Source organism: Seriola aureovittata, chromosome 21, assembly GCF_021018895.1.
Source record: "Seriola aureovittata isolate HTS-2021-v1 ecotype China chromosome 21, ASM2101889v1, whole genome shotgun sequence".
NCBI classification, from domain to species: Eukaryota; Metazoa; Chordata; class Actinopteri; order Carangiformes; family Carangidae; genus Seriola; species Seriola aureovittata.
The window spans coordinates 11,541,915-11,569,418 of record NC_079384.1 but is presented as its reverse complement, the minus strand read 5'-3'; the positions used below and the strand labels follow the sequence as shown (position 1 = coordinate 11,569,418).

Genomic DNA, 27,504 nt, shown 5'->3' with positions numbered 1-27,504 from the left:
TGCAATACAGTCATCATCACACTCTCACTTTGGGGGCTTGCATTTAGATCACTGAATGGACCATGCATATCATATAACGGGGAATCAAAGACATGTGCCATCCTGTGAAAAACCTCATCTGTCTAACAGTCTGACACATTTCAGTTCTCTTTTGGCCCTGAGAGGCTCCAGAAGATGCAGAACATCCTTAACGGGTGTTGTGAGGCAGCGCTTACATGGTTTCTCCCGGCGTCTGTAGATATGCAGAAAGGCTAAGAGAGACTGACACAATTTCCAGGAGTTGTTCATACGGCTGAGCAAAAGCTCAGAGTGCCCTGTTCACTCCAGTGAATATGGGTATCCTTTGGCAAATGCAAAGTTTGGATAAGCACAGCTTCCTGCCAGCAGCAGAGATTAAAGTTGTGTGTTTAGAAGTGGATGGCAGGGACTGGCTGGGTGGAAGTTTTCCCCACAGGCAGAGAATGTGGCAGCTAAGGTCAGGGGCCCGCCACATCACAGCCCTAAAAATATCCTCTGCATTTGATGCCCGTCACAGAGCGGTTATACAATCTGTGCCCTGACTTGAGCCTGCCAGAATTAAACCTTACCATGTTCTGCCTTTAAGGACTGCTTCACAACAAGCCGCCACAATGATGAAAACAAAGTGTTCGAGTAGGAAAACCAAGGACTCCGATCTCTCGGTGAGTGGTACTGAAGATGCATGTGAAAGACAGAAACCAAAACCTGTATATTTCTTTTTTCATGACTGTAGATGGAAAAAAAAGTGGGAGAAAAAAAAAAGTGGTATTTCTTTTTCCCCTTAAGCTAATAAATCATGTGTGAAAGGAAGCCACAGTGAGAAAATGGCTTCTCACAAGTCAAAGACTGGCACCAAGATAAATGTTACAAAGGCAGCGGAGGAATCCAGTCCAGTAGATGAATATGTCACACCTGGGGGCTATGAGCTGGAGAAAATCCTCAACCGTGGGAGTGTGGCTTACACTCATGTCAACGAGGTCTGGCCTAATGTCTACATTGGGGACGAGTAAGTAAAAAAGTATGAAATTATTAAACTGAATAAAATAATAGAGGATTAAAATAATATTCACACATGCTTCTTGCAGGGAGACTGCAAAGGACAAGCACAATCTGAAGAGGCTGGGGATTACGCACATCCTGAATGCAGCAGAGGGGACGTGGAATAATGTGGACACCGGAGCTGGGTACTACAGCGACATGGACATCGTCTACTATGGCGTGGTAGCAGAAGACGTCGCGACCTTTGACCTCAGCCAGTATTTCTTCTCCGCTGCCCAGTTTATAAAAGAAACACTGAGCAACCCTCAGAGTAAGACGACCCACAGTTAAAGGGTGTTTTCACACATATCATAGAACTGACTTTGTGGTATCTGGTCTCATAGTTTTGGTTTGAATGATGGGGCTTCAGGATGTTTACACCAGAACACCCACCACCGCCTGAATATGAAGTACGTCTTGTTAGTGGTGCTCAAAAGGACTTTGTTTTCCAAGCCGCAAATTAAATTTGATTCGTCCTTATCATACTGAGCAAAAGGTTTTGGTTGTAAATGTCTGGGTTTTCACTCCATCTGCCCTCAGCCTTTGCATGAAGGTACGAAAGGAATTTTGGTTTGTGAAGCTCAATGCAATGGAAAACTAAATTTGATAAACTCTTTTCTAGGGGCAATGTCCTGGTTTCTTACCTACTGACCTTGCTCTGACAGTTTTCATAGAGACAGTTCAATACAGTTGTTTTCAAGGGGACTGTGAGAGTGAGGACTGAGGATAATTTTAGACAATGTGTCTTTGAGGACCACAAATTAAATATGGCTGCAGAATTTTTATGCATGGCTAGATGCCACTAAGTTTGAAACAAGTTCTTTGTAATGTGGGAGAGCTGACCCGTTAAATTGACAGAAATAAGAAGAAATAAGAAATAATGTGTAATGTAGCTGTTCCCTCATTTTGTGACTTGTCTGCAGATAAACTGCTGGTGCACTGTGTGATGGGAAGGAGCCGATCCGCCACACTCTTCCTCGCGTACCTCATGATCTGTGAGAACATGACGGTGGTGGACGCCATCGATCACGTGAAAAAGCGCAGGCGGATCATCCCAAACTGGGGCTTCCTGAAACAGTTGAGAGAGCTAGACATGCACCTCCTGGAGAAAAGAGACTCTACTGAGCAGAGTTGATTTTAAGACTCATGGGGCAAGTCGAGCCTCAGGTGAAGCCTCAAGTCAGAGGATACAAACTCAAGTCAGGTTTCAAGGAAATGGAGACAAAGTCAAGTCTCATTCAAGAGTCAAAAGAAATTTAAAACAAGTTCAAGTTAAATCTCAATTCACTGGAGACAAGTCCAAGTTAGGTCTCAAGTTATATCAGAACAGTTCTAGTTAAGTCTGAAGTCATTCAAGACGAGACCTGGTCACGTCTCGGGTCGACCACAGCAACGCTCAAGTCTAAGTCCAGTTCAAAAGTCATTAAAGACAAGTTCAAGTTAAATCTGCAGGTTTTTCAGGTCTGAGTGTTGACCATGAAAATAACACAGCATATGAACCTTTTCCTTTTGTGTTGTAACCATGTCTTTTTCATATTAACTAATGATACCAAGTCATTTTTATTAGAGGCCTAATAATTAAATATTCAGTGTGAGTGGTCATTCAAGGCCTGTCTGCTGGTGTCTCATTTATTTTTTTTAACTTTACCAGGTAAAAACCTCAGACGTCAATGTCTTTGCTTTGAAGTTTTCGTGTCAAGTCCAGTTTTCTGAGGGTGAAATTTCAAGTAAATCAAGTGTCAGAGCAGTCGAGTCTGAGTCGAGTTTCCTTTTTTACTCATGCTTTTTATTTAAAAATACTTTTCTGCAGAGAAAACAGCTGCCCGGATTATCAATGCATTCTCATTCTGTGACACGCCTCAGGCTAGCAAATGTTTCAAATTAAAGGAGAACAATCAAGTACATGGTCAATCATAATTTATTCTTATGCTAAAATGTACAGCATTTTTAAGTGACTGACAAAAGGAGAAAAGTCATAAATACAAGAATGTCATTCTGTCCGATTTTTGTGCACATAGCCAGGTATTTCCCCCCTGTTCTTACCAGCAACTCTGTACAGGTACAAAGGCTACAAAAGAGCAATATAAACAAAAACACAAGTACAAGTTGCGTTTTACATGCAATCCATTAGCTTAGTTTGGTCTATTCACAGGCTCTATTCTTCTACACTTCGGTAAAATATAAATCCAACATTTTATAAAGATAGAAAACAAATCTACAGATGGAATGAAAACGTAGCTTTAAAGGCATTATGTAAAATATCAACTTTGGACTAAATTTATATTTTTCTTTATTGTTATTCATCGTTATAATCATTTAGTTCTTTTTAAATTCTGCCACACTTCTGGACATTTTGAAATGTTTTAGAATTTTCAGGGTACAAACACTGAGATATGCTTTGTTATTTTGACAGAAATCAGTCTGCTTTATTAAACAGAAAGCTGCCTCAAGGAGATCTGTTACAAAAGACTTCAGAATTATACATACATAGCAATAAAACCTCTCAAACCGAACAGAAAACAGGACTAAGTTTACATTTTTTTTACATTATTAGAATTAACAAAATATAGTTTCATCTTTCTCCCTGTGGAGGGAAACCTAATAAAGGCCAGATATCTTTAAAATGGCTTGCTATTAAGCACAACACTTGTACAGTACTACTCAATGCACTGTCACTAACAGAGACTGAAGCATGCTAGTTGTCACTTTACAAAATAAGTACAATAATTTAAATATACAAAGGCATGAGTATAGTACAAACTAATTGTCAGCACTGTTAGACAGGTACACTGAACAGGTTCAAACAGCCACTAACTCCACTTGTAGCAGGCACATTAAATGGCTTCATTTGAGGCTGCTACACGACTGCAAGACCACTGATGAAATCTCTACCTCTGAGCTCTGAACCCGCCTGCTCTAAAAGACACATCAGAGACACTAACACTAATTAAATAGATTTTCATCGTAATGATGTAAGGCTTCCCATCTGGAGGAACAAAAATACTTTTTAACATTAGCTTCAAAGTTTACTCACTGATGAAAATTTTTGCATTCTTTCCAAGTGCTGCTGCTGGTTTTTAAGTAATAAACAATAACAAAAATACACCAAAAGAGAAAACAAGGCCAGATCAGTGCATCTTTAAACAGCAAAATGCACATGAGAAGAACCAGCTCAGTCCTGCGGAGAGTTACCGCCTGATGAAAGGCCCTTTCAGGGACTGCTTGGACATGCCTGTGTTCATGTAACCATGGTGACCAGCTGGAGTGTACACCATGTTGCCATGTGGTGGAGCCTGCATGGGCTGCTGGGGGTATGGCTGTGTTCCCATCATGCCCATCTGCATAGAGTACTGGGGTGACTGGTTCATATAGGCATGGTTGCCATGGTAGCCGCTGTTCATCATGGGCTGGCTCATGCTGTAGCCATTCATGGCGTTGAGGGAGGGCATGTTCATGGAGTTTACATTGTAGGCTGGCGCCGGCATGATATTCACACTCATGTTCATGCGTGGCATGGCGGCCAGCGTCCTGGATGGCGCCTGCATGGCCACAGTCTGTGGCGGTCGGGCGTACATCTGCTGCTGGTGGTGTGACAGCGGGGCTGACTTGGAGCGTGCCGAGATGTGACTCTTGGAGGCCATTTGGGGCTGGATCCGCTGTGAGGGCGAGATGCCCATATTGCGCTGCAGCATCATGGGTGGTGGGGAGCTGAGATTTGGGGGAGGGGTCATGGTGGCCTGCACCTGTTGGTTGGGGACTCGATGAGGGGTCTGGGACAAGGAGACCAGGCTGGAGTGCTGTGATGATAGCGAGGGGGTGTTTGCATAAGATGTTATGGGGTGTGAGGCCGAGTGGTTGAAAGGCAGCGAGTGAGGGTGGTCTATGAACGTGTTGGTGAACTGCTGCAGTTTAGCCAGACTGAGGCCAGACGACTGGGAGTAGTGCCCGCTGCCGTACTCCCCCTGGTGGTTGATCCTCTCGTAGAGGGCGAAGTTTGGGTTGCCAGATTCAGGAATGTCTGCCAGCTGCATGGTGGTGGTGAAATTGGTGGGTATGGCGCACTGTGCCATGGACTGCTGCTGGCTGTGCTGACTGTGTTGATTGTGAAGACTATGCTGAGGGTGCTGATTGTGCTGGCTGAGCTGATTGTGCTGCAGGTGGTGACTGTGGTGGTGACTATGCTGGTTGTGGGGATTGTGTTGACTGTGCTGGCTTAGCTGATTGTGTGGACCGTGCTGATTGTGTTGGCTGTGCTGATTGTGTGGGCCATGCCTGCTGTGAGAGTTGTGTTGACTGTGTTGGCTGTGCTGGCTGCGCTGGCTGTGCTGACTGTGCTGGCTATGCTGGCTGTTGCTGGGAGGCCTCTCCACCACCACGCAGCCCTGTGGCGACTTAACGTTGCAGTGCGGCGGCGAGCTCAGGCTGTTCTGCTGAATCATCCCGCAGCTGCCGGGGTTGACGGCAGCCATTTGCTGGCTCACGGCACAGCTGCTCTGGGCCAGGCCACTGGGGGGGATACTGCCATAGGAACAGCTGTTCTGGGTGGGGCCTGCCCCACAGATGCTGCCCCCCATGGTGGAGTCGTAGCTACTGGGGTTCTCATAGTTCTCCGTGGTGCTCTCGATGCTGCCCAGATCGCTGAAGCCACTGTCCACCACCTGCTGCGAGTGATCTGAGACAGACGGCACATCCATCATGGGGCTCGTCTCCATGTTGTGGAGCGAGGGCACTGAGATGGCACTGTGGTCGGGGCTGATCTGAGTGTAGCTGCTCTCCAGGATGGAGACAGCCGGGCTGTTAACAGAGCGTACCGACTGGCTGGGATGGGACTGCGCGGAGGAAAGGGGACTGCTGTGGTCTGACTGGGGGCAGTCATCCAGTGAGGTGAGCTGGGGGCTCTGGGCCACATGGGCGTAGGTCTGCAGGCTCCTGCAGGGCTCCTGGCTCTCCACACAGTCTTGGAAAACAGTCTCCCGCTCAGTCTCCTGCGTCAGGGACTGAACAGCTTGGGCTGTCTCTGAGTCAATCTCTGTGCAGATTGGGGGATCCTCCCTCAGTACGGGACTGAGTGTTTGCCTCTCTGCAGGCTGAGGAGGTGGGTGATCCGGACAGGGACTGGGCGTGCTCTCTTCCTCTGACTCAGAGTCTACAGGGTTATCAGAGTCTGCGGCTGCTACTGAAGCGACTGCTACTGCTTCAGGTTGTGGTGTTGCTACTGTTGTGTCTGTCACAGCCTCCTGGATGCTTTCTGCAGCGGTAGCTGGCTCCTCATCACTACATGGTACTGTAGAAACCTGCTGACTCAACTCAGAGTCATTGTCTTCTTTTGGATCTAAAAAAGGTGGGGTGCATTCAGCTATTTCTTTCGAACTCTGTTCCAACTCTGCCTTACTGCCCTCAGGTTCTGCTGTCTTGCTGTGACTGTCATCTTCATCATCTGCATCCTGATCCTCTATTTGAGTTCTCTGCTCGTCCTCCTCGTCATCTTCCTCATTGTCATTCTCCAGTGATACAGCACCCTCTGTGCTGTGTTCCACATCTTTGGCTGGGAACTCCTGCTCGTGTTCACTCTCTTGCTGGTCATCTTCCGGTGGTTCTGGGGAATCACTTCTGTCCTCAGGCCTGGGGGAAAAGGCGCCAGGAGAGGCGGCAGGCGAGCAGACCGGAGAGGCTACCGGTGATCCTTCAGGGGAGCTTGACTTCTGGGAGCCATGGTCAGCAGGACTCGGCGGCTCAGAGGGGAGCCTCTCTAGCGTTATATCTGGACTAGCTGAGCCTCTGCCTCCTTTGCTGCCCTCATCTCCACTGACAATATCCTGGTCTGGTTCATCCTTTGCTTCTTCTGTCTGAATATGGTGCTGCTCCGCTTCCATAGGGGTTTCAGGGGGTGTGTAAAGGTTAAGCTTGAAGCCCATCTTTCGTTCATTCTTTAGCCTCCATTTAGGAGGGCCACGTTTCACTCCTTTGGGCCAGCCTTTCTTCCGTTTCACTGGACGGGGTCTATCGGGTCTCTTAGAGAGGACGTCAGCTCCTACAGATCCAAAATAACGATAATAAACATTTTACTGTTTTGCCAGAGAGATAGAACAATCTTCTATAAAACCATTTTATGAGAAATAATTAAATACAATATATGTACAAGTATTTTTATGACAGTCAAGATGCAAATACCGTCATTCCAGTGTTCAAGATTGTCTTTCTGTGCATTTTTCTCCAGCCTCGGGCGACCTCGCCGCCGTTTCATTGGTATAATCGGTTGCTTGTCCTCCTGTTCCTCCTCCTCCTCTTCTTCTTCTTCTTCCTCCATCTCGCCCACTCTGCAGGTGCGCTCCAGCAGGGGCATAGGACGCTCATCCTCCGAGTTGTCGAAGGGCTCGTTCAGCACCTCAGTCGTCTCGGAGATGGTTTCTGTTGTTACACTGCTGTTTATTCTCTTTCTTTTACGCCCTCTCTTCTTGAGCACGATGGTTCTCTGAAACACAAATACAAGACCGGTGAAAACACAGTCAAATCTTATCAAAGCAGTTCTGCAGACTGGAAACTAGGGCACTAGGTGGATGACCTCCATGAGGATATAGCAGAAATTCATTCAGGCTTTTGTGCTAAATGTAAAATGTCAAAACCACACTGTGAGACTAAATGTTTGAGCAATGCAGCCTAGTGTGGAAAACCACAAATGAGACAGGCAGAGTAAGGAGAAACCACAGTCTATATTTTACATTCTCCAGTTGTTTCCCACCAGCTGCCTGCGATTCAACCACTCTTCTCTCCGAAATCCTTCACAGGAAGAATGTGAAATCAATACTGTAACTAATGCACTAAATAAACTCCAACAGCCACTGTCATTCTTTTCTGGTTTCCATACTGTTTTTTGCTGACAAGGTCTCCCTGACATCATGCAGCTGGTTGTAATATTAACTCCAGCACAAGGGGGCAGTGCCATATAGACAGAACAGATGTGAGAAGCACAGAGGAGGGCAGTAAATTAACCATGACCATTGACAATAGTACAAGGTTTAGCCTGCGCAGTCTCGACACCAGCAGTGAAAACACAATCTATTATCTACAGCTGCAGGCACACAGGGAGGCTCCAGATGACACGAGGAAGCCACTGAACCCTCCAATGAATTCATGAATATTTATCAATCCTCTCCATCTCACTAGAGTACACAACATGGTCCCTAACGAAGGAAAATATCTAATGATACGCATTCATTTCCACTTTGTCCTAGAATAAAATTCCAGATAATCAGGCAGATACTAGACACTGGGGGGGTGGGGGTGATGCAAAAGAAGCATGATTCACATCAACAAACAACAAAAGTCACCTTTCTCTTGGCTGCAAGCATCGCATGGGCTTTTGTCAGGATGGGTGGTGAGACATCGGAGCCATCGGAGTCATCATCGTCATCGTCAGCTTCGTCATCACTAACTTCCTCCAACTGCTGGATGCGCCTGGTCCAGGACGGTGCAGGGCGGCGCTCATAGGTCCTATAGGGAACCTTGCAGTGGACCTTTGTGAGAGGCTGTCTGCTACTGTGAGTCATCATGTAGCCCTCTCTCTCCTCCTTCTCCCAGCAACTGGCCTGCTCCTTCAGCCGCTCAGCCTGGTAATTAAACAGACAAGACGCATTATCTCTGGGAAAGGCACATGCACAGCTCCTACATCTGAGCAATGAGGCTAATGGGAAAACAAGAGATTGGAATTAACATCATGACAAATGAATCACTGCAGATTTCTCCTGATAATAAGAGCAGCGCACTGATTGGATGTCTGCCCGTCATGGAGGAAACATTTCCGTTAAGTAACCGTGGAAAGATTGCATTTCATGGAATATTCAGTACTATCAATTATGTAGTGAACTGATTTAGTGCAATTTTGCACAACATTAGATGCCTGCTGACAGTGAGAATGCCTTTCCCATTCATGCCCTCCATTTGAACTCCCCAGCTAATCAAACAAACGTTCAATAACAGCATTGCACGCATGTGTAGCCAAATAACTAGCGTCTGCTGATTGAACAGGGAAACGTACATCCATCTCTGCCTCCCTCTCCTCCTCAGACAGGACAGTGTTGAGACTCGTGGAAGGTGTCCAGCGCAGGGCGTCGGGGTCCACCTCATTCTGACGCGGGTTAGCCCTCAGCCTCTCCATGTGCCTCTGAATCAATCGCTCTCTTCTTATCAACACGATCCTAGGTCACAACGAGAGAAACCCATGAGTTCATGTCCACAATCGAATGAGCCAGGGTAGACAGAAGGTGATGTGTGGTTAAATATGAGCACAAAGACGAGCTCTTTGGGACAGCAGGTGCTCCATGTCCTTGGGGGTGCTTAACCTGACTTACTTCTGTCAATATTCAGCGGCATTAATGGATATGCTGTTAAAAATACCCACTGGCCTGGATAAGTCAGACAGCATACAGAAGCGGCAGCACAGGCTGAAGGAGACTGCGGCTCGGAAACTGACCTGCCATCCTGTCTGTCAATCATGCCGAGCTGCTGGAGAGTAGCGGCGATGTCATGTGGACACATCCCAGTGGCCCTGCTTATTCCTTTAACACTGATGTGTTTATCTGGGTGCTTATAAAGGTACTCCAGTATGACACTTTTCCAATATGCCAGGTAGGATAAGCGACCCAGATCTGACAGCGGCTTCTCCGGGGAGCCGGCTTGTCCTTCTTGCCTGGTGAGAAGGTAACCTAAAAAGACACAATTCAAACAAAAACAAAATGCTTTAGTCAAGCTAGAGGCGGGTGCTGTGTTATTTCAGATTGCAATTCAATCCCTCGCCCCACCCCCCACCCCCCTCCTCTCCCTTATGGATTACATATTCATGTAAGGATGTGACACTGAACCCTGTTTAGGATTTCACCTTCAAATAGTATAAAGGGAGGCGAGGCAATCAGTTTTCCTCTCCTTCAACCTTTGTCAGAAGCTATGATACATGCTGGCAAGGGCAACAAAGCAGGTTGAAAGAGGGGAGTAAAGAGGAAACAAAGCGTCAGAGCGAAACAGAGAAGCAGCTGGATGTCATTGCTCACAAGAGACTGCACTTAGGAGAGATAACGAACAAGAAAAAAAACCTAATCCTAATATGTATCTGTGAGTAATTAGTTTTATAACAGCCCTGTCAAGGGTCATCCATTATGAGCGGCATGAAATTAATTAATGCCTTTTAATGTGCACCCACTACCGAGAACCAAACAAGCAAATCTAATCACCAAACAGTGAACACATAATATTCCAGTAATCATAACAATATTCATTACTAAAGCTAAGAAGAGGAGCCAGTGATAACAAACACTTAGCGATGAATATTCAAATAAATTAATTGAAAAATTTCATTCCATGTAATTTTACAAGAATATTATCATTAATAAAACAAAACAAAAGAGCTACTCAGTGTCCTTTGAATTATGATTTGAAAGGGAACATTTTTACACAGGCACCCACTAATGCTCTGCTTTCACAGCTACCTGAGACAAAGTGTTCCTCTAATACAGTCCATTATAACAGAAAATCTTAATCTAAACAACTTCCAGCTCCAAAGCTACATTTTCCAATAAAGCCTTCAAAGAGCTCAGAACTCAGCTGTGTTCAATCTCCCTTAATCCCTGTCTTTGTTATCAGCACACTCTCAATATCACAGATCCTCTCGCATCTCTGTGTCTCAATGGCTCCCAAAGTGAACAGGAAATCAAATGCTCCATTACCGCCTGCCCACCCCACACTCGCTCCTTTTCCCTCTCTTCATCACACACAAACTTGTCAAAGAGACAACTCTTGAAAATAATAAAACGTCTATAATGACAAAAAATAAAAAAATAAAATAAAAACTGCCTGCATAAACACAGAAATCCACTCAAGGCAGCAACTGTTTTCATAAGTGGACCGCGAAGCTTTAAATATTGTATGTGTTGCATTTACTGGACTAAAACATAAAAGCAGCATCTACACTTCATCACAAGTCAAGGAGAGAATTGAGGGCATTTTTTTTGATGAAAAAGCTCTTCAGGCAATGCTTTGGTGAAATACTACTGGCCATCCAATGATGTATGCAGCCAAAATGTAATGTTTCTCACTCCTAATCTTCTGTGATTGCCTAAGCACTGAACATGAATGCTCTTGATTAGGCCACTTCAAAGCCTTAACCAAATAACAGCACCTTGCCACAAGCAACAAATTCAGCCCTTAATCTGAAATTGTTTGTAAAGACCAATGAGAAAAAAAAAAGACTCCAATCCAGCGGTGTAAAAAAGCATTAAGGAACTTACTGAAATCAATAAGGAACCTTCCAAATCCTTGCCTTTGGTACTGAGGCATGATCATTATGCAGGAGACATTGTACTTCTGCTGGCAAAGCTTTTCCTGAGGGAAGGAGAAACAGATCAAGTATGTCAGAGCTCTGCTGAAGCTGGCAATTTACTGCACCTGCCATTGTCCTTGTCTAAAGCTGTGCATGTGCGAATGCACGCCACACACAGAGAGCGATGAGCTCTCACTAAAAAGTATCACACAATAAATAATAACTATCTTTTTGTCAGTTAATTAGTCTGTCAATTATTTTTTGATTATTTGATTAATTGTTTTGTTTGTAAAATGTAAGTTAATAGTGAAAAATTTGCATCCCAGTTTCTCAGAGAACACAATCTCATCTTAAAATTGCTGGTTGGTTCCAAAACCTAAAGATAGTCAATTTAAAATGATTTAAAACAGACAAAAGCAGTTTATCTTCACCTTTCAGAGGCTGGAACCAGTGAATGTTTGACATTTTTGTATGACTAACTGATTAGTTGACTCATCATTTAAGTACGACCGTGAATAAAACTCAAACCACGCCACAAAAATGGACAGGTCTCTCTGTATCAGTATCACCATTCAAAAATTATGTGCGGTATTCCTTCATTTCCCATATAATCACTCTGTAATTCTTACCTTGGAGAAATAGCCCACAAGATGACAGCCTTTCTCATCATTCTTTGTAAGTATGTAGAAGAGGAAAGGCTCCACATCATAATACAAGGTCTTGTGATCCAGGAAAAGCTTGGCTAACAGGCAGAGGTTTTGGCAGAATAGTTTGCTGACATTTCCATCAACCTAAACACGGAATAAAAAGAGCAAGAGGACACTGTTCAAACAGTTCCCATTTTTTTCCCTCCTCCTCCCAGAAACCCATTCAGTGGAATCTCATGCAGCATACAGTTATTGCTTTATTGCTGTAAAGGGAGGCTGACCTCAAATACAGAAAGGTCGTCCTTTCTGTAGATTTCATTGGCTGGCGGGTGGAACCAGCCACACTTCTTTGTGTGCCTCTGGAGAATGTTTTTGCTTCTCATGTACTTCAGACAGAACTCGCACAGATAAAGCTTTTGTAATCTGGTGAAGACAAAAGGGATAGCTCCGGTTTGTAGTTCAGCATGAGGCTTCTTCTTTTTTGAAAGGACAATGAAATAAAATGCAACTCTAGTAACAAAAGACACTGGAATTAATTGTCATGTTAAATCAACATTACCTTGAATATTCAGGTGGGTAAGGCGATGAGTACCAGGTCTGAATCTCATACTTCCCAAATTCAATAATGGCAGGGCATCGCACAGAGTCTGTGTTCATCAGAGATCCAGTTCGCTGTGAAAGGATTTAACAAAGGCAAATAGATAAATATAGTGACCCAGATAATTCAATGTAGTGTCTCTTATTACCGGTTCATATAGCTGTATGATAAACTGTCACATCAAGATTGTGGTTAAGTTCTCATGTGAAAATGAAAGACACGCTAAATCTAACAGAAATCTGTCACTAGTGTTAACTTAAATACTTGAATAATATATAATCCAGTCGGGTTAACTTCTGATCCACTAGCTTACAGTACTTAATGCATTTTTTCAGGGTTTATTTTTTGCTCTTGCTGAAAATCTGAAATATTCCAGGGTCCTTGAGGCTTAGAGGAACCAAGGGCAGTTAAAGGAGCGGGCAGGAGAATTTTCTTTTAGCATTACATTAAAAATATGTTTGAATTGTAAGAAAATTCATTTAAATCTTTACCATAGAAATCGTAGATCAAGATAATCATGAGATACCGTTCAAGATAATAATGTTGTTTTTTCTCACCCACCCCTATCCTTAACACTTAACTCAACTGTCCATGTTAAACTCAAATGGGAGAGAGAATCGAACCTGGAGGTAACTGAGGGAGATTGGGAGAATTATTAAATATAAATAAATGTTTAACTTAAAAATATAAAAAACAAAATAAAATAAAAACTGCTTGGTGATGCCCAAAACTGTTTAAGATGTTTAGTTGAGTTTCCCTAGTATTCTCACCTGCGCGGCGAGTTCCTGGACACGCGTGAATGTCTCAATGTCCTCCTCTGTCACGTGGTCTCTGGACATGGCCGCAAAGTCCATTTGGGCCTCCTGCTTCACACGTAGCTCCCCGTTGTGGCCTGTTACAGGCACAATAACACAACATCAACACATCAGATAGCACATCAGTACCGGCCTGTTTGAAGCAGCCGTGGTTGAATAATCTCATAAATGCATTCTATGCAAATGTGCTTATACTGTGAGTACTGCTGCTGAGCCTGTTTGAGGCCATGTCTCTGAGGAATTTCATAATGTATCATCTTTGCATGTTTTTATGAAAATCCCTAATGTAATGAAGTGAAACTAAATCACTCTAATTGCGTAACCGCTTTCATGTGCTTAGTCATCCACCAAGACAGTTTCCCATGAATTAAGAAGCAGATGCAGTGAAGAGAGCGAGTGTCGACATGAAAAGCAACTGATGTTGGAAAGCAGGCAGTAATTTTATGAAAGACATCAACACTATGACTTAACCACCAAAACAAAAACCCATTACAAGTGGAAGTGATGTGTCATTAACATATTTATGGAAATGTGCTGCTGGTGTAAGTAGTGTTTGTGCAGTATACTGTTTAGAGCTGCTTGAAACATATATCCATTTGTTTTTCCTACATGTTATTTTTTTAAACTGTGAGTTCACTTCTGAAGACAGTGAAATGTAAGGGTTACTGCACTTCTGGCTATAATCATCATGTCAGCTCTGAGTCAACTTGGGTGGGTGAATCACTGGGTTGTATGTGTCTAATGTCCGCTGGAAGTGAGGTTGAGTGGAGACAGTGATTTCAAGAGTGAGGGTGGGATGAGGGAGAGCGCTGATGTGACTACAGCCTCTACTAGGTAGTGATCACAGTGTGTGCACTACTGCAGAGGGTCAAGAACAGAGCAAGGAGCAACATGAGGGAGTTAGTGGGCCATGCACTATGACAAAAGCCAACGGGCGAGAGGATGGAAGCCACGTAAAGTCCGCAGCCAAGTCAAAACGCAACGAAACTGGGTTAAGAAACTAAAAGAATTCAAAGGCAGAGGATTAGTAGTCTGTTAGAATGTTGAGGTTGTCCTCTCAAAGAAAAGATTAGCTCTAGTCTGAAAACAAAACATAACTGCGAGTGTTAAGCTTTAAAAAAAAAAATAAAGAAGAAACTTAAAGGTGTGGAGACGCAGGTCTTGGCTGGAGTTGCGAGCCTTGCTTACCATGATTATTCTCAGGCTTAATTCTTCCGTCTGTCAAGTCTCCCTTTCCTGGTGAGGGGGCTCCCTTCTGAGGGCTCACTTTATACCTCAGCCTGCCTAGTGTCCTGTGCTTTTTAAGGAAGGGATTACGTTTGAAACGACTGACCATCTTAAATGGGTGTCCTCTGGGTCGGCCCGGCCCAGCAGATGTGGAGTGTAACCTATTTTTAGTAAACTCATTTTTTCCAAGGTGCTGGGGCCCCGTTTTGGACACATGGGGTGAATCCTGCTTATGGTGCATGCGCTTAGGTGGCGCATAGCAAGGTAGCCTCTTTTTCCGCGACTGTCCCTGAGTAGTATAAATGTGAGAAAGTCCGTCAAATAGTCCCTTAAGTTGGCTGCTATTGCAGAGACTACTCAGGGAAGGAACACTAGACTGGCTGGAAGAGCTCTGGGGCGAGTTAGCAGAGGTGGAGCTGCTGGACACCTGCGAGGGCGGGCTAAGTCCCGGCAACGTGGGAGCGGGAAGAAGTGCAGAGGACGAGGGGGTTATCTTTTGAGTGGCGTCAGCAGCGAAGGCAAACGGCTCTGGTGGCTTGGACAGTTTGGGCAGACCCTTGTCTCTAGAGCATAACTGTTTGGCGGGCGACTCTACGGCTACAGCTCGCGAGCGACGGCCCACAGGGGAAGGGGTAAAGAATTTGGAAAGCCCATCGATAAGCCCTTTGGTTTTCTTGTTAACGGTGAGTGTAGCTGGGGTGGAGGTGGGCGTGAGGGGGAGAGTGGAGGTGGGGGTGGAAGTGGTGAATTGGGTGGCGTCGACCGCACAACAGGGGTCTGCAACAGCCAATCTGTCTCTGGCGTCCTTCACAGATGCAGCATGACCAGATGAAGGTGTGGAACAGACGGTAATCTTTTGACCCCTACCAGGTGACCCCCTTCCTCCAAGTGCTACCATGCAGCCGTCACCACTGGTTACAGATCTGCAAAGACAAGAACGACAAACTGTGTTGTAGAAGGTCACATCTTACTCAGTACATTTACTCAAGTGCAATTTTGAGATACCTTACTAGAGTATTTCAGTATTATATGTCTTTATACTTATGCATGACTAGTACTTTTTACTCCATTGTATTTATCTAACACATACAGTTAGTAGTTAGTTTGCAAATTAAGACTTTACAAAAAAAGCATTTGACTATCTTCTAAAATATTAGTATCAGCATCAAAAGTATTTTAACATTGTGCTATTGCTACTTAAATATCTTGAGTTCATCTTCGAGCACTGTAAACCAGATCTCTACAAGTTATTCTTTATTTCTGTTTTTTTGGAGCAATCGACACATTTTGCATCCAAAACAACTCTGTACCGACTGTACTGGAGTCAATAAACACCAACACCAATTAGAAGAGAAGATTTCAGTGTTTTTTGTATTTACTTATTATTTTCTTGGTGTGTTTTTTATTCTCTGTAAAGGATAATTCCAGTTTATTGCAGTGTGGGTCTTATTTTGGTAGTTTTGAACATAATTTTTTTATCTGTTGTGATAACATGGTGCTCACCAAAGTAATTGCTCGGATCTTGAAGCACACAATTGTCCCACACAACCGTAGGTCAAAGCTGAACCACAAAGTCAGCTTGTAAAGTGTGATGGATGTTTGGGTAATAATTTTACTGTTGGGCTAACCTGGGGGTTTGTTTTGAAAATTATATTTCTGGCCCCATTGAACTTCTTTTCAGCAGTGGTGCCGTGTTCCCAGGTCTTAGCAATTAACTCGGTGAGCGCCGTGTTATTATTCTTCAAGAGGAGTTTCTCTTTCACAGATTATTGCACACTCACATTCTTTGTTTGAGCTTATTTCTGGGCCTTCCGATTGGCTTTGCATATCGACGTTTGATCTGATCGGCTTTCTTGTGCAGCAGTTTCTTCCCATTCTCCTTCGGCCTGCAGACTTGGCAGACCCAGGTTCCTGGAGGGTGTCCAAACACAGAGAGAGTACCGTTTGGGTGGGTTCATCAATTCAGAGGACATACAGTACATTCATTTGAAAACATCTCCTTTAATACCAAGAACTGGCGAGAATCCCACCAGCTCACAATGACAATCAATTACTCAGCACAAAGCGAAAATCCATAAGAAAAACATTGGGTCAATTCTCTGTCCAGAGAAAAAGACTTCGTGTCAGCTTGTTGAGCAAAGCTATGTGACTTGTATGAATTGCCTGCCAAATGTCCTACTACAGTACGTGCACCATCATTACAAGCCTCGCTGTAGGGTCAGTACTGTAATCCAGAGATAGCAAATCTCCCCGGGGATGCTGGAATAATTTGATATGCATGCAAAGCTCCTAATAAGCCACCGCTGCCTCGCTGTGTGCTGAGTGACAGCCCCGAACGGTCGTCTGTGAAGAAAAGGCTTTGAATTGACAGCAGAGCGGGAAACAGAGAAGCCACACAGTGTAAACACCTCACCTTTTGGCATTCTTGAAAGCGGCGGGTCACAGCATTCCATGTGAAAGCCCCGATCACATGAATCGCAGAATAGCATCTCATCCTGAAAGGGAACAGCAGGCATGTGTAAGGGATGTCCCTGTTGCATACATGTAACAACCTCCCGTCATTTAGAGTCTTTTGGAAAAATAAGCCCAATTGAGCACAAGAGAGGCTTTACAAATCTGAGGGAAAACCAACAAATCCTCAGGGATGCACAAAATGGGATCTACCTCCAAGCCAACAGCACTGAAAATGATGTGTGTTAAGATGTATGCAACATTATACTTACGGCATTTTTCCCCTGTATTCGACAGGAGCTGCAGGTTTTGCATTCAATACACTGCCACCGTAATCTCTTCACATTTGAGGTTAATTCGGGGGAAAACTTCAGACATGATGGATGCCCTTCAGATGCAATCAAAAACGCATTTTAGCATGACGCATTTTTACCAGCACTGACTGTGTCACAGAGCAAGAGACAAGGCTTTCCATTTATTCACACAGTAAGGTTAAATATTAACATATTACATCATCAAAAACAATGGTGGGCCTGTATGTCCGCAACACTTTCCCCCAGCCTGCCACAAGATGTGTCTAAAAACAGTATGATCAAACATCTGAGCCACTAATTACAGATAATTTGATCTTAATGAGGCAGAAACAGTAGCAGCACTCATTCTAATGGAGGCCGATCCATGAAAGTCATGTAAAAGCTTGCCTTCTCCCTCACCCTGCTCCCTCTCATGGTTGTAAAACAGCTGTTTTACAGTGAGAGCACAATTTGTGTACACTACGAGCGGTTAATGAAAACCACCTCGACGCTACTTAGTCAAATTTGAGCTATAAAAATGTCACCAGGAGAACAATTCCTTACGGCATTTAAAATAATTGTTCAAACATAAATGACTCCTTGGCAGAGGTAATTTTATGGGGGGTTAGCAGTTTTGTCTGGAACAAAAGAACAGTAAAGGAAATGCCACCAATCTGCAGCGGGGGAAAGGGTTGATCTTTGATCCGCTGTGCCTGGTGCGCGCTATAAGAGGAATCTGAATTGAGTGAAAATGATTTCAGATTCTAATGGCCACTTATGGAGCATCTGCCCTTCTTGAGCCCACTGAGGGTTGCAAGCAATTTGGATCCCTTCAGCCGCTCAATTTGAACATTGTTCTTCCAATAAATCCCTTAAAGGGAAGTGAAAAATGAGGAGGAAGAATGTGACATCTGCTTAGCTGCTGCTGAGAACTGATGCTACCAGGCTTGGGTGATATACTCTGTATTGTGAGATGACAGGAATTTGTCAACAAGCACAGATTTTTCTCTAACCTATGTGCTATGGTAGCCTCAATATCCATGGCTATATTAGACTATAAAGCAAATCAATGAGCAGCTTTGTGGAAAAATTGAATTTGTAGGATTTGTGCATCAATATGATTAAGTGCAATGATTGTTGATGTGTTTCAGGCAAAGAAGTAGACATTTTCCGCAGTTATATAAGTATTTGGCCAACTGAATTTCCAGAAAATTCACTACATCATACTGCAACACTAAAGGAATAAAATAATTACATATACCAATATCGAATAACTATTCTTCTAAATACTGTGACGATTTTAACTATATAGACCCCTAGTCCTCATATATACTCACACTCTTGCTTTTGAGCTGTGCTAAGATGCTAACGGTCTAGTCCACAGTATGTTATGGCTAGTGAGAACATCCAATAACTGAAGTGTTACACAAGGCGACTTACCACTGCTCCCACAGTCTGCACAGGACAGCAGCTCTTCTGGCCGCTTGTCCCGATTTGACTCTTTCGTTCCAAGACAGAAACTGCATATTGGGATGGGGTCAACCCGGAGCTGGGTGGGAACACAAACAGAGACAAACTGTTTAAAAAATAGAAGCGGGCACAGGCTGTGTTTGTTTTCGGACATTTTATCTTGTCAGGATTTTTGAGATCATTGTAGACATATTGCTGGTTAAGGCAAGAAGATAAAAACCAGTGTGTGGATTTAATGAAAACAGCCACGAAAATATGAACTGGAAGCATAAGCTCAGAGAGTGAAAAAAAGAGAGTTGAATTCTCACAGACTAGAAATGAATAATAAATGAATCTCATCCTCAGAGATATGCTGCGTTTGAGATCCACCTCCTTTATCCATTACATCTGAACGGGTAAGTGATCTTAGTAATCATAGTTTAAGGGCTTAATCCAATTCTTAAAGCTTGCACTCCAGTCTGAAAGGATTAACCAGCATGTAATCAAATTACCTCAATAATAACACATGCTCTCATTGTTACTGCCATGATCCACTGTAAATGTTGCAAGTCTCAGAACAAACACTCATTTAAGGGCTTACGGAAAAGTTCAGAAGAAGTAAAATATGAGCTCAAGGTTTAAGAGGATTTCCTCATTGATCACTCCGAATGAAGAGAGGCTGTCTTCGCAGAGGAAACTGGGAGAGACTTAGTGTCATCTCTTCATACAGCTGCCAGTCAAAACAAAACCAAATCATGACCAGACTAAACTCAGACTGACACATCATGGCTTTCATGAGGTGTCCCTTTAAATGTTAGATGATATACACAAGCCTCTAGAGGAGCATCAAACAAGCTGCTGCCTCCTTTCCTGTTTAACAGGAATTTCTTAATGGAAAATAACACTCACAGGGTGTGACCATAAATAACCCACCTCATCATCAGTTTACACACTAAGGCCTCATCAATTGACTGGAGCTTTGAAGGGCACTCTGGGGATGCCCATGATTAGATCCTGGTTTCTATGACGCAGATCATCATCATGACCTCAACCAAGTTTGCAACCTCCTAATCTCTATTGGTTCTTATCTCCTACTGACCAATAGTTGAACTATGGGTGACCTTTTTTATTATTATTCTTGTCTTTGTCCATCAACAAAACACAGGACAGGAGCATCCTTGCATCCTTTCAACCTGTCACACCATCCAAATGAACCCAAGGGATACAGTGTGAATTTGGTCATTGTTCCTTGCTGTTGTATCAATTAGCTGTTACAGTGAGGGGAAGCAGTTTACTGCCACATCAATGATTACTCTATTTTCCAACCTGCCAGGTCAATATTTGAAAGCAGGCGCTAGCACTCAGAGGTGACTGCTGCTCACACAGCTGTGATTATGCACATAAAAACACTAAAATGCTACTGTGTGATGAGGCTGCACCTCGAGGATACAACACTGTGGCTCAGATGTAATCAGGGATTTTCATAATGTCTCATGTTGGGGAGTCCTGGTTATAAGTATTGATCACATACTGAATTGCACATAACTAGGGCTGAAACACTTGGATGATCAGCAAAAAGTTAAGTCAATTTTGATTATGGATTGAGAATTTAGGTTATTTATCAAGCTTAAATGCCAAACATGCTCTGGTTTCAATTTCTTAAATTACATGATTTCTGTCTTTTATATCAGTAGAAATTGACTAGATTTGGATTCTGCACTGTTGGTCTGACAAAACAAGACAAGATCATGAGTTCTTAGAACTTGTAATAGACTTATCAAAAAAACTGATCAATTATGAAAATAATAGGAAGTTGCAGCCCTACATATTACCCCACATGTTCTGTTAACTAGAGGCTCATCAAAGTTCAAGTCTAATTCACTCAGAGCAAGAGACAGACAGAAAATATTCATGTTTGTCCTTGATCATACGCCATTCTATGTTATCACTGCTAAAAGATGCAGCCAGAAGCAATTGAGAACAAGGCCTTAGTGCTGTCATTACTTACTTCTTGTTTATGTACAAAAAGTACATGCGTGTCATTTTAATTTTTTTATGTGGCCTGGAGAGGCAAACGGAAATCACTGAGTACACAAGGTTCATGTGAGCTTTAAAACGCCTTAAAACAAAAATCGTATATACCTTCCCTACAAGAGAATTATAGATACAAGTGAGAGAATCCATGTAAAGAGTCTGAAATTAATAAGACATCAGTGCTAATGTGCAGCCTGTGCATACTGCTGATGAAATGCTCAGAGCTGATAGGCAAGTGTAAGTCCTCACTTCAGAACATAGTCTCCACTGACTGAGTTATGAAGTCTAATCCAGGAACTGGATAATTAATTTCCATCAGAAATATTCCTGGGTCTGGTGATTAAAACCAATAGCAATTTGCAATCTGCACAGCAGAAAAATGTGAAACTAGAGAAACAAACACAGCTGAAGAGATGCTGATGATTTACTTGGGGATTCTAAATTAAGTACATTACAGGAAATTATGCTGCTTCAAAAGAGCAGGCTGTCCTGAGTGAGGGGGTGGGTCCTATTAGAACACTGCTGCTGGTAGAGAGAGAAAGAGAGAGAGACACACAGAGAGAGAGAGAGAGAGAGAGAGAGAGAGAGAGAGCGAGAGCGAGCGAGAGAGAGAGAGAGAGAGAGAGAGCTCAAGTGGTTGCATAACACAGCAGGAAAAAAACTCTCATTCCTTGCCTTTGTTCCTGCCAGAGTCTCTTCAGAATCTAATAAACTCTAAACCAAGACTGCTCTTTTTTACCTCAAAGTATCTCTTATTCTTAACACACACACACACACACACACGCACACACATTCTCGTTGAGCTTCAACAACTGAACAGGCAGAGATGTCTCATCCTTTGAAGTGAATGGTAAACCTGGACTGGGCTAGGTGATGTCATCAGGCCGGGAGCAATAGGTTGAAATGTTCCAAATGGAAAACAGCAGGCCTTCCTCAGCTATGAGAACCATCGCAGGACATTGTGTCTCTAAACAGTTCTCAGTTTCACTTTTGGCCAGACCACAGACACTGTCACAGTTGTGGCTGCAGTATCAAGGTGTCGCTTCCTGATTATTCACTGTGAAACTGGTGGGGAGCAGGGTGACATCTCTACAGCCTGATGCTGCTCACCACTTTAGCTGCAAAACATGTGCATGAACTATTAGACCGCACTTCACCTTGATAAGCCTCAACACACAATCTGCAAAAGACCTTCACAACAAACTATCTAGATGACTGTACACTGCACGCAATGAAAACTATTTTCCATGACATACTCCTCTGTGCTTTTAAAAGACAGTGTCTTTTAAGATTGTCATTTTACACATATTTATCTGCAGTGTGCATCATAGCTAAGCATGAGTAATAGAGATACAATCTCTGTAAAATATAAACCACCCCCCTGAGGTGCCAAAGCAGCGGAAACAATGCAACCTGGAAGTTTGTTTATACGGTTTTATTTCCTCTCTGGGGCATCTCAGTTAGCACAAAGGTCATAACAGCTGCATGTAGTCTGAGAATATTCTGTCCTACCACACATACTTCAGCTCCCATTTCTCAGTCCTGTTTGGGAAGACTAGTTTATACTCCTGCCCTTGCAAATTACCAATAAAATGTCCCAATTCTGTTCACTAATGCTTTGCAACTCACAAGACAGCCAGCCACATCCCTTAAGGTCATTAGGCTAGAGTTACATAACCTGTGGGAAGCCTACAGCAGACTGCCCACCACAAACTGTCAGCATGACTTTCTGATTATCCAAGCTCTCTTATTATGGAGACCAACAGAAACACAGCCCCAAAGGGACACACTCTAGATGGCGTTGCTTCTGATCTGCCAAGTTAGAGTCCTAAATATTAAGACCACAGTTGTAAAAGACCTATCAAGAATAATTCCTTTTACTGGTGGCCTTAGCTTTCACCCTTCCCCCTTGGTGGTGATATCATGGAAATGTCACTATTAAAGTTCCAAAGAGTCCTTAGTTCTTGTTAAATCAGTAACACATTAATAACCAGTCTATTTTGGCAGGAGTTTTACTACTGTGGTCATTGGGGTGTCTCCCTTTGGGGTAACAGCAATGTAAGACACAGCAAAGGTCAGAGTGACATGGGAATCGGCACCAGAGGAAAAAGAGTGATTATGCAAAGGCCGAGGTGTGTGTACCTGGTCTCGCTCATGGGGGAGGAGTGTCACTGATGACAGGACCAAGGGGGAAGTACTTGGACACCTGGAGCCCCTTCCATCCACACTGCCATGGCTGAGCTTGTACCGCGGGCCATTTTTTAACAACCTGCCGTTGTTAACTGACCGCTTGGCTGCCAGCCGTAACCTCTGCCGGAAAGCAGGGTTATCAACAATGATTGAGAGGTCATCCTGGTTCCTCAGATACCTCTCGATGTTTTTTAGTGAGGAGCCATGGGTATCATCCAGGCCCTCAATGGCCCTCTTAAGTATTTTATTCCAATCGATATGGCGCAGATCGCTTGAATTCCATATAGATTCCTTTGATGGCACAGACACGTTCGCAGGTGGGATTGATCCAACTCTCCCGGGATTTCCTGGGTCCTTGTAGGAGGCGCTCCCTTTATTTGTAACCTTGAGAATAGAGCCATCATGAACACTTAATTCCAACTGCTCAAGGACGGTCTTCTTGTCCAGTCCATGAGATGTGGCCACCGCATGACAAATTCTCTCCTCTGAGGGCCTCTGCTTTTGCCTTTTAATTTTCTGTATTGCTTCAAGAATCCACTCCGTGTACAGAGGGTTTGCAAGTTTTACCATGGTTGAACAATTAGACACACAAAAATGTGATCCATACAGATTCCTCCTTTCTGCTGCTGAACACTGGGTACATCCACATCCTTAATAAGGTCAAAAAGATACGTTCCACGCCAGCATCCACATATTTCTTCTCAATCCTGGGTATCTGACATTGAACTTCAGGAAAAGTTGGCACTAGTAAATTCCACAATGGTAGTAACCAGCTGACCTGGAGCTTTATCTATTCAATCCCAGATCAAACCTAAAAGGAAAGAGAGAAAACCAAATTTGTCATTTTTAAGTAGCAAACTCTTGTGTAATTATTGCTTCTTATTCACATTCTGTAAACTAGGTTACAGGAGACTGGATGGATATAAAGGCTAAGCCAGAGGAATGCAGGACTTTTAAGATGTGCTAAAACATGAGAAACAGATGGATAAAAACAGATGCAGGAGCTGTCATGGCTGCTAAAGAAATTAGACTTAATCCATAGTCTGACAGTATAATCCACACACCAAACCAGATGTCCATTTCAAAAGAGACTATTTTGTAAAAGTAATAAGTTTTCGCACTATGACAGGTAGATAGAAACTTCTACCGAGTTCTGGAAAAGTATAAACAGCCTCCTCGACACAAGAATATTTTCGGTTTCAGAATCCTTTCCGACATAAAGTTAACATTTCCATTTAAAATTTCCAAAATGTCACCGCAACATTTCACATTTCTAACACATAAACAAACTAAAAACGCCAAAAAGAGGAGAACGTACGTAAAGTTTAACCGATAGTTGTCCGCACGCGACTTTTGACAGCTCGACGTCCGCTAAGACAAACTGATCAGCGCGAGGTTTAATGACAGCTCCATAATCAATGCTCACTTTCCTGACAGCTGTCCTTATTAAACGTTAAAGACACGTCTGGAAAGCAACACCGAGCCGTTTAACGAAGGAAGAACCTGGTAATAACTACGTTACAAACCTAGAGTTGTGTTCCGCTGAGTTGAGCAGATAAATGACAGTGTTGCCAGCATTACTGATGTCACCTAAACAGTCGCCATTTTGTTACAATGTTGTAGTTTACATGAATCCGACATGACGCTGATTACAATCCAATGGAGTCTCATTAAACCTTACCTACACTAATGTGCCCTCCCTAGCAACTTCAATATTGGCTGTAAAGACAAGATCCGATTTCTGGTTTGATAAAGCACATGTCAATCTTTATGTATGAGCTCACTCTAAGAGGCACGGCACTGGCTGTATGATCTGTCACTTCACTCAATTGACCCGCCTCTTAAGGTGCCTTCAGTGATGAATTGATATCATTTACCTCCAACGTACATAATATCTTAACCTACAGCACCGACCGCAACCACAGCTTTTTATTAAGTTATAAGTACACCATAACAAGCATAAACTGGTTGAGTTGTAATTAAATGAGATAAATATTTAACCTCATTTGCAAAGCGTTTAACACCGGCCCACCTTTACTTGGATTCCTCCTTGAAACAGTTGGTTACACTTGAAAGTGATTTGGATCATTTTAGACTTTAATTGGCTGTTTGTTAAATCTATCATTTGTTTGCATAAAACCTGCAAAGGCTCACGCGCTGATTTAAAGTAGAACACATTTAATTTTTTCTTTAAAAATAAATAAATTCCAGGTAGCATATCCAAGACTCCTGCAGGCTAAATGTGTCTAAGCTATCGCCTTTTCCTCGTCTTTATCTTCCTCCCTTTTCATTATTTCTCCCGAGAGGAGCCGTAATTCTCCTGATGTTTAACATTTAAACTATGTGACGTTAAATTGAGGGCGATAAATAAATGTTCCGTCAAACTGAAAAGTAGGTTTTTCTGCTCGCTCCACGTCTGCCAGCGAAATTATTAACGTCCTGTGTTGCGCTGTGCAATGATGGCATGACCTCTTTATCACCATTAACTATCAAATATCTCCAATGAGGAAAAATAGTGAGCCCTGGAGGGAAAAAAGATGTTCAGGGGGGAATACAAGTTAACACGACTGCTGGGAGAGTAGCTCCTTCATCACTGCTTCTCAATTATGTATCGCTAGTTTCTTTTAGCTCCCATTTCTCAGCTTCAGCTCCGCTCTGCTTTTCCATATTATATTAGGAAATGATACACAGCCTCTTTGGATTTTCACGCCGTTTTGTTAGATGTTACACAAACCGACCCACCTATCTGTAATCTGCCGCCGCCGTGGGCGAGAAGGCACAACAAATTAATGCCAAGTTTCATGCAAGGATAAACATATAACTAGTATGAAAGAAAAAAAAGAGGGCACAGGCTACCGTAAATATTTGCTGGTAGTTTACCTCTTCAAGTTTTTCCCCCCCTCGGTTACTCCTCTTCATTATCGGGGAAACGTCGAAGGATAAATGTGCAGAGACATATCCAAGCGATTTCGTGGGATCTGATCTCTTAAAACGAAGGCTGAAAAGCTTGCGCCGAGACATGGAGAGGACCTGATAACAACTAATTGAAAGGTTAATCTACATAGCAGCCTGTGACAAAGTGGTACCCTCCCCCTTCTTCTTCTTCCACTGTAGACATCCCTACTTCAGTGTAGTGGAGCGGACCGTCGCCCCTTTAGTGCGCTCCTACAATGATATTGTCAATTTCACTTTTTCCCCCCTCCATCAACATGTCCAGTGATGAGCCAAGAGGAACATTTTTTACACTTCATGTTTCTGGTGGATTAGTCTCGGCAGGCTACATAACATTTTTATGTCATAACACTCCTATTAACATTTATTCCCTATGGGCATTTTTAAATTCCATTGATGTGCAGCAGATATAAGATCATATGTGATTCATTTTGACATAAACACATAAATCCAGACTTTTATTTCAAAATGAGCTATTTCATGCACTGGCCAATTTAACCCAGGGCAGTATGGGATATTATACACTAACACCCTAATCTGCTAATTAACTTCACCATACCCAAGGAAGAGCAGAAGTTGTTAGCAATAATGTAGATCATTAAATTTTCAGTCTTTAGATTTGCGCTCCCCTCGCTCATTCACTAACTCTATGGCAGCATTAGAAATGCCAGAAAGCTAATTTTTCATGCAGTAATACAGATGTAATTAGAGAGATAATTGGTAACTTCCCATCAGATTACAAACACATACTGTACTGTACAGGCAGCTTTGAAAAGATCTCAAATGAAAACATTTAGCCCCTCTAGAAAGACATATTTGATGTGTAATTTGATTTGGAATGATTTAATTCATGTTTTCATAGTCTTGTCATTGTATCATTACGCTGCATCTTCATCAGCTGCACCTCGCTTTACCTCGATGACCTTGTGAATGCTTTCTGTTTACCTGTTCGCCCCATTTACACTGCTTCAGTAGATTCAGTTCATTCAGTATCTTCCTGCCATTCAGTCCTTGACATTTATATCAAACTATTTACTGACAATTTGTGGTAAATACATGCAAATAAAATGTTATTTCACTGAGTTGCTGTTGTCAAAGCAGCTGTAATGGGAATGAAGAGGGTTCAGATTTGATGCATGTAGGACTGGTGTCATGATGGAGGCACTGACCAAACCTGCCTGTGTCTGGTTATAATGAATGCCACCCTGGGCCCCAGCAGGTCCTCCACTGCTGCATGGGTCCAGGGATAATTTGAATTGGAGCATGTGCCATTGCAATCTGCCCATCCCCCTCCTCAATCCCTGCCAACTGCCACACTGGTGTTCACAAACACTGCTGCCCATCTGCGGGGCAAAACACTGGCCAGGGCCCCAGTTACTCCTTTGCCTGCATTCAGAAAAATATATTCTGGTCGTGAACTCACTTTTGTAGGCAAATATCACAAAGTCAAGTTTTTCCTCCCCCTACTTCAAAGTTGTTTACA

General features: G+C 43.2%; 2 protein-coding genes across 6 annotated transcripts; one reads left to right on the top strand and one right to left on the bottom strand.

Annotated features, from left to right (window-relative positions):
- The first annotated feature begins 14 nt into the window (after window positions 1-14).
- Window positions 15-2,663, top strand: LOC130162391 (dual specificity phosphatase 29-like). Its single transcript, XM_056366116.1, has 4 exons — window positions 15-680; window positions 805-1,024; window positions 1,104-1,327; window positions 1,980-2,663. Exons 2-4 carry the CDS (start codon window positions 843-845, stop codon window positions 2,189-2,191), a joined length of 618 nt encoding a protein of 205 aa, XP_056222091.1. The 5' UTR covers window positions 15-680; window positions 805-842; the 3' UTR covers window positions 2,192-2,663.
- Window positions 2,664-2,956: 293 nt separating this feature from the next.
- kat6b (K(lysine) acetyltransferase 6B) lies at window positions 2,957-26,219 on the bottom strand. Of its 5 annotated transcripts, none has more exons than XM_056366111.1 (17): window positions 25,926-26,219; window positions 23,022-23,880; window positions 18,837-18,945; window positions 17,376-17,491; window positions 17,066-17,147; window positions 16,434-16,563; window positions 14,614-15,575; window positions 13,381-13,502; window positions 12,572-12,684; window positions 12,294-12,435; window positions 11,995-12,156; window positions 11,334-11,427; window positions 9,527-9,758; window positions 9,092-9,251; window positions 8,385-8,663; window positions 7,228-7,528; window positions 2,957-7,087 (listed from the first exon to the last, which is right to left on the bottom strand). In XM_056366111.1, the coding sequence occupies exons 2-17, from the start codon at window positions 23,637-23,639 to the stop codon at window positions 4,245-4,247; spliced, it is 6,465 nt and encodes a 2,154-aa protein (XP_056222086.1). In that variant the 5' UTR covers window positions 23,640-23,880; window positions 25,926-26,219; the 3' UTR covers window positions 2,957-4,244. The 5 variants fall into 5 exon arrangements, with proteins under 5 accessions (XP_056222086.1, XP_056222084.1, XP_056222088.1 ...); XM_056366109.1 differs by having other exon boundaries at window positions 25,950-26,219; XM_056366113.1 differs by having other exon boundaries at window positions 15,520-15,575; window positions 25,950-26,217.
- Between the last annotated feature and the right edge of the window lie 1,285 nt (window positions 26,220-27,504).

Excerpts from the sequence above, each read along its gene's own strand:
- LOC130162391 (XM_056366116.1), top strand. The coding sequence starts at position 843 with ATGGCTTCTCACAAGTCAAAGACTGGCACCAAGATAAATGTTACAAAG. Across the intron at positions 1,025-1,103 it reads AATGTCTACATTGGGGACGA|GGAGACTGCAAAGGACAAGC; the intron begins GTAAGTAAAAAA and ends TGCTTCTTGCAG. Across the intron at positions 1,328-1,979 it reads AACACTGAGCAACCCTCAGA|ATAAACTGCTGGTGCACTGT; the intron begins GTAAGACGACCC and ends ACTTGTCTGCAG.
- kat6b (XM_056366111.1), bottom strand. The coding sequence starts at position 23,639 with ATGGTAAAACTTGCAAACCCTCTGTACACGGAGTGGATTCTTGAAGCA. Across the intron at positions 12,436-12,571 it reads TACCCACCTGAATATTCAAG|ATTACAAAAGCTTTATCTGT; the intron begins GTAATGTTGATT and ends TGTCTTCACCAG. Across the intron at positions 11,428-11,994 it reads TTGTGGGCTATTTCTCCAAG|GAAAAGCTTTGCCAGCAGAA; the intron begins GTAAGAATTACA and ends TCCTTCCCTCAG.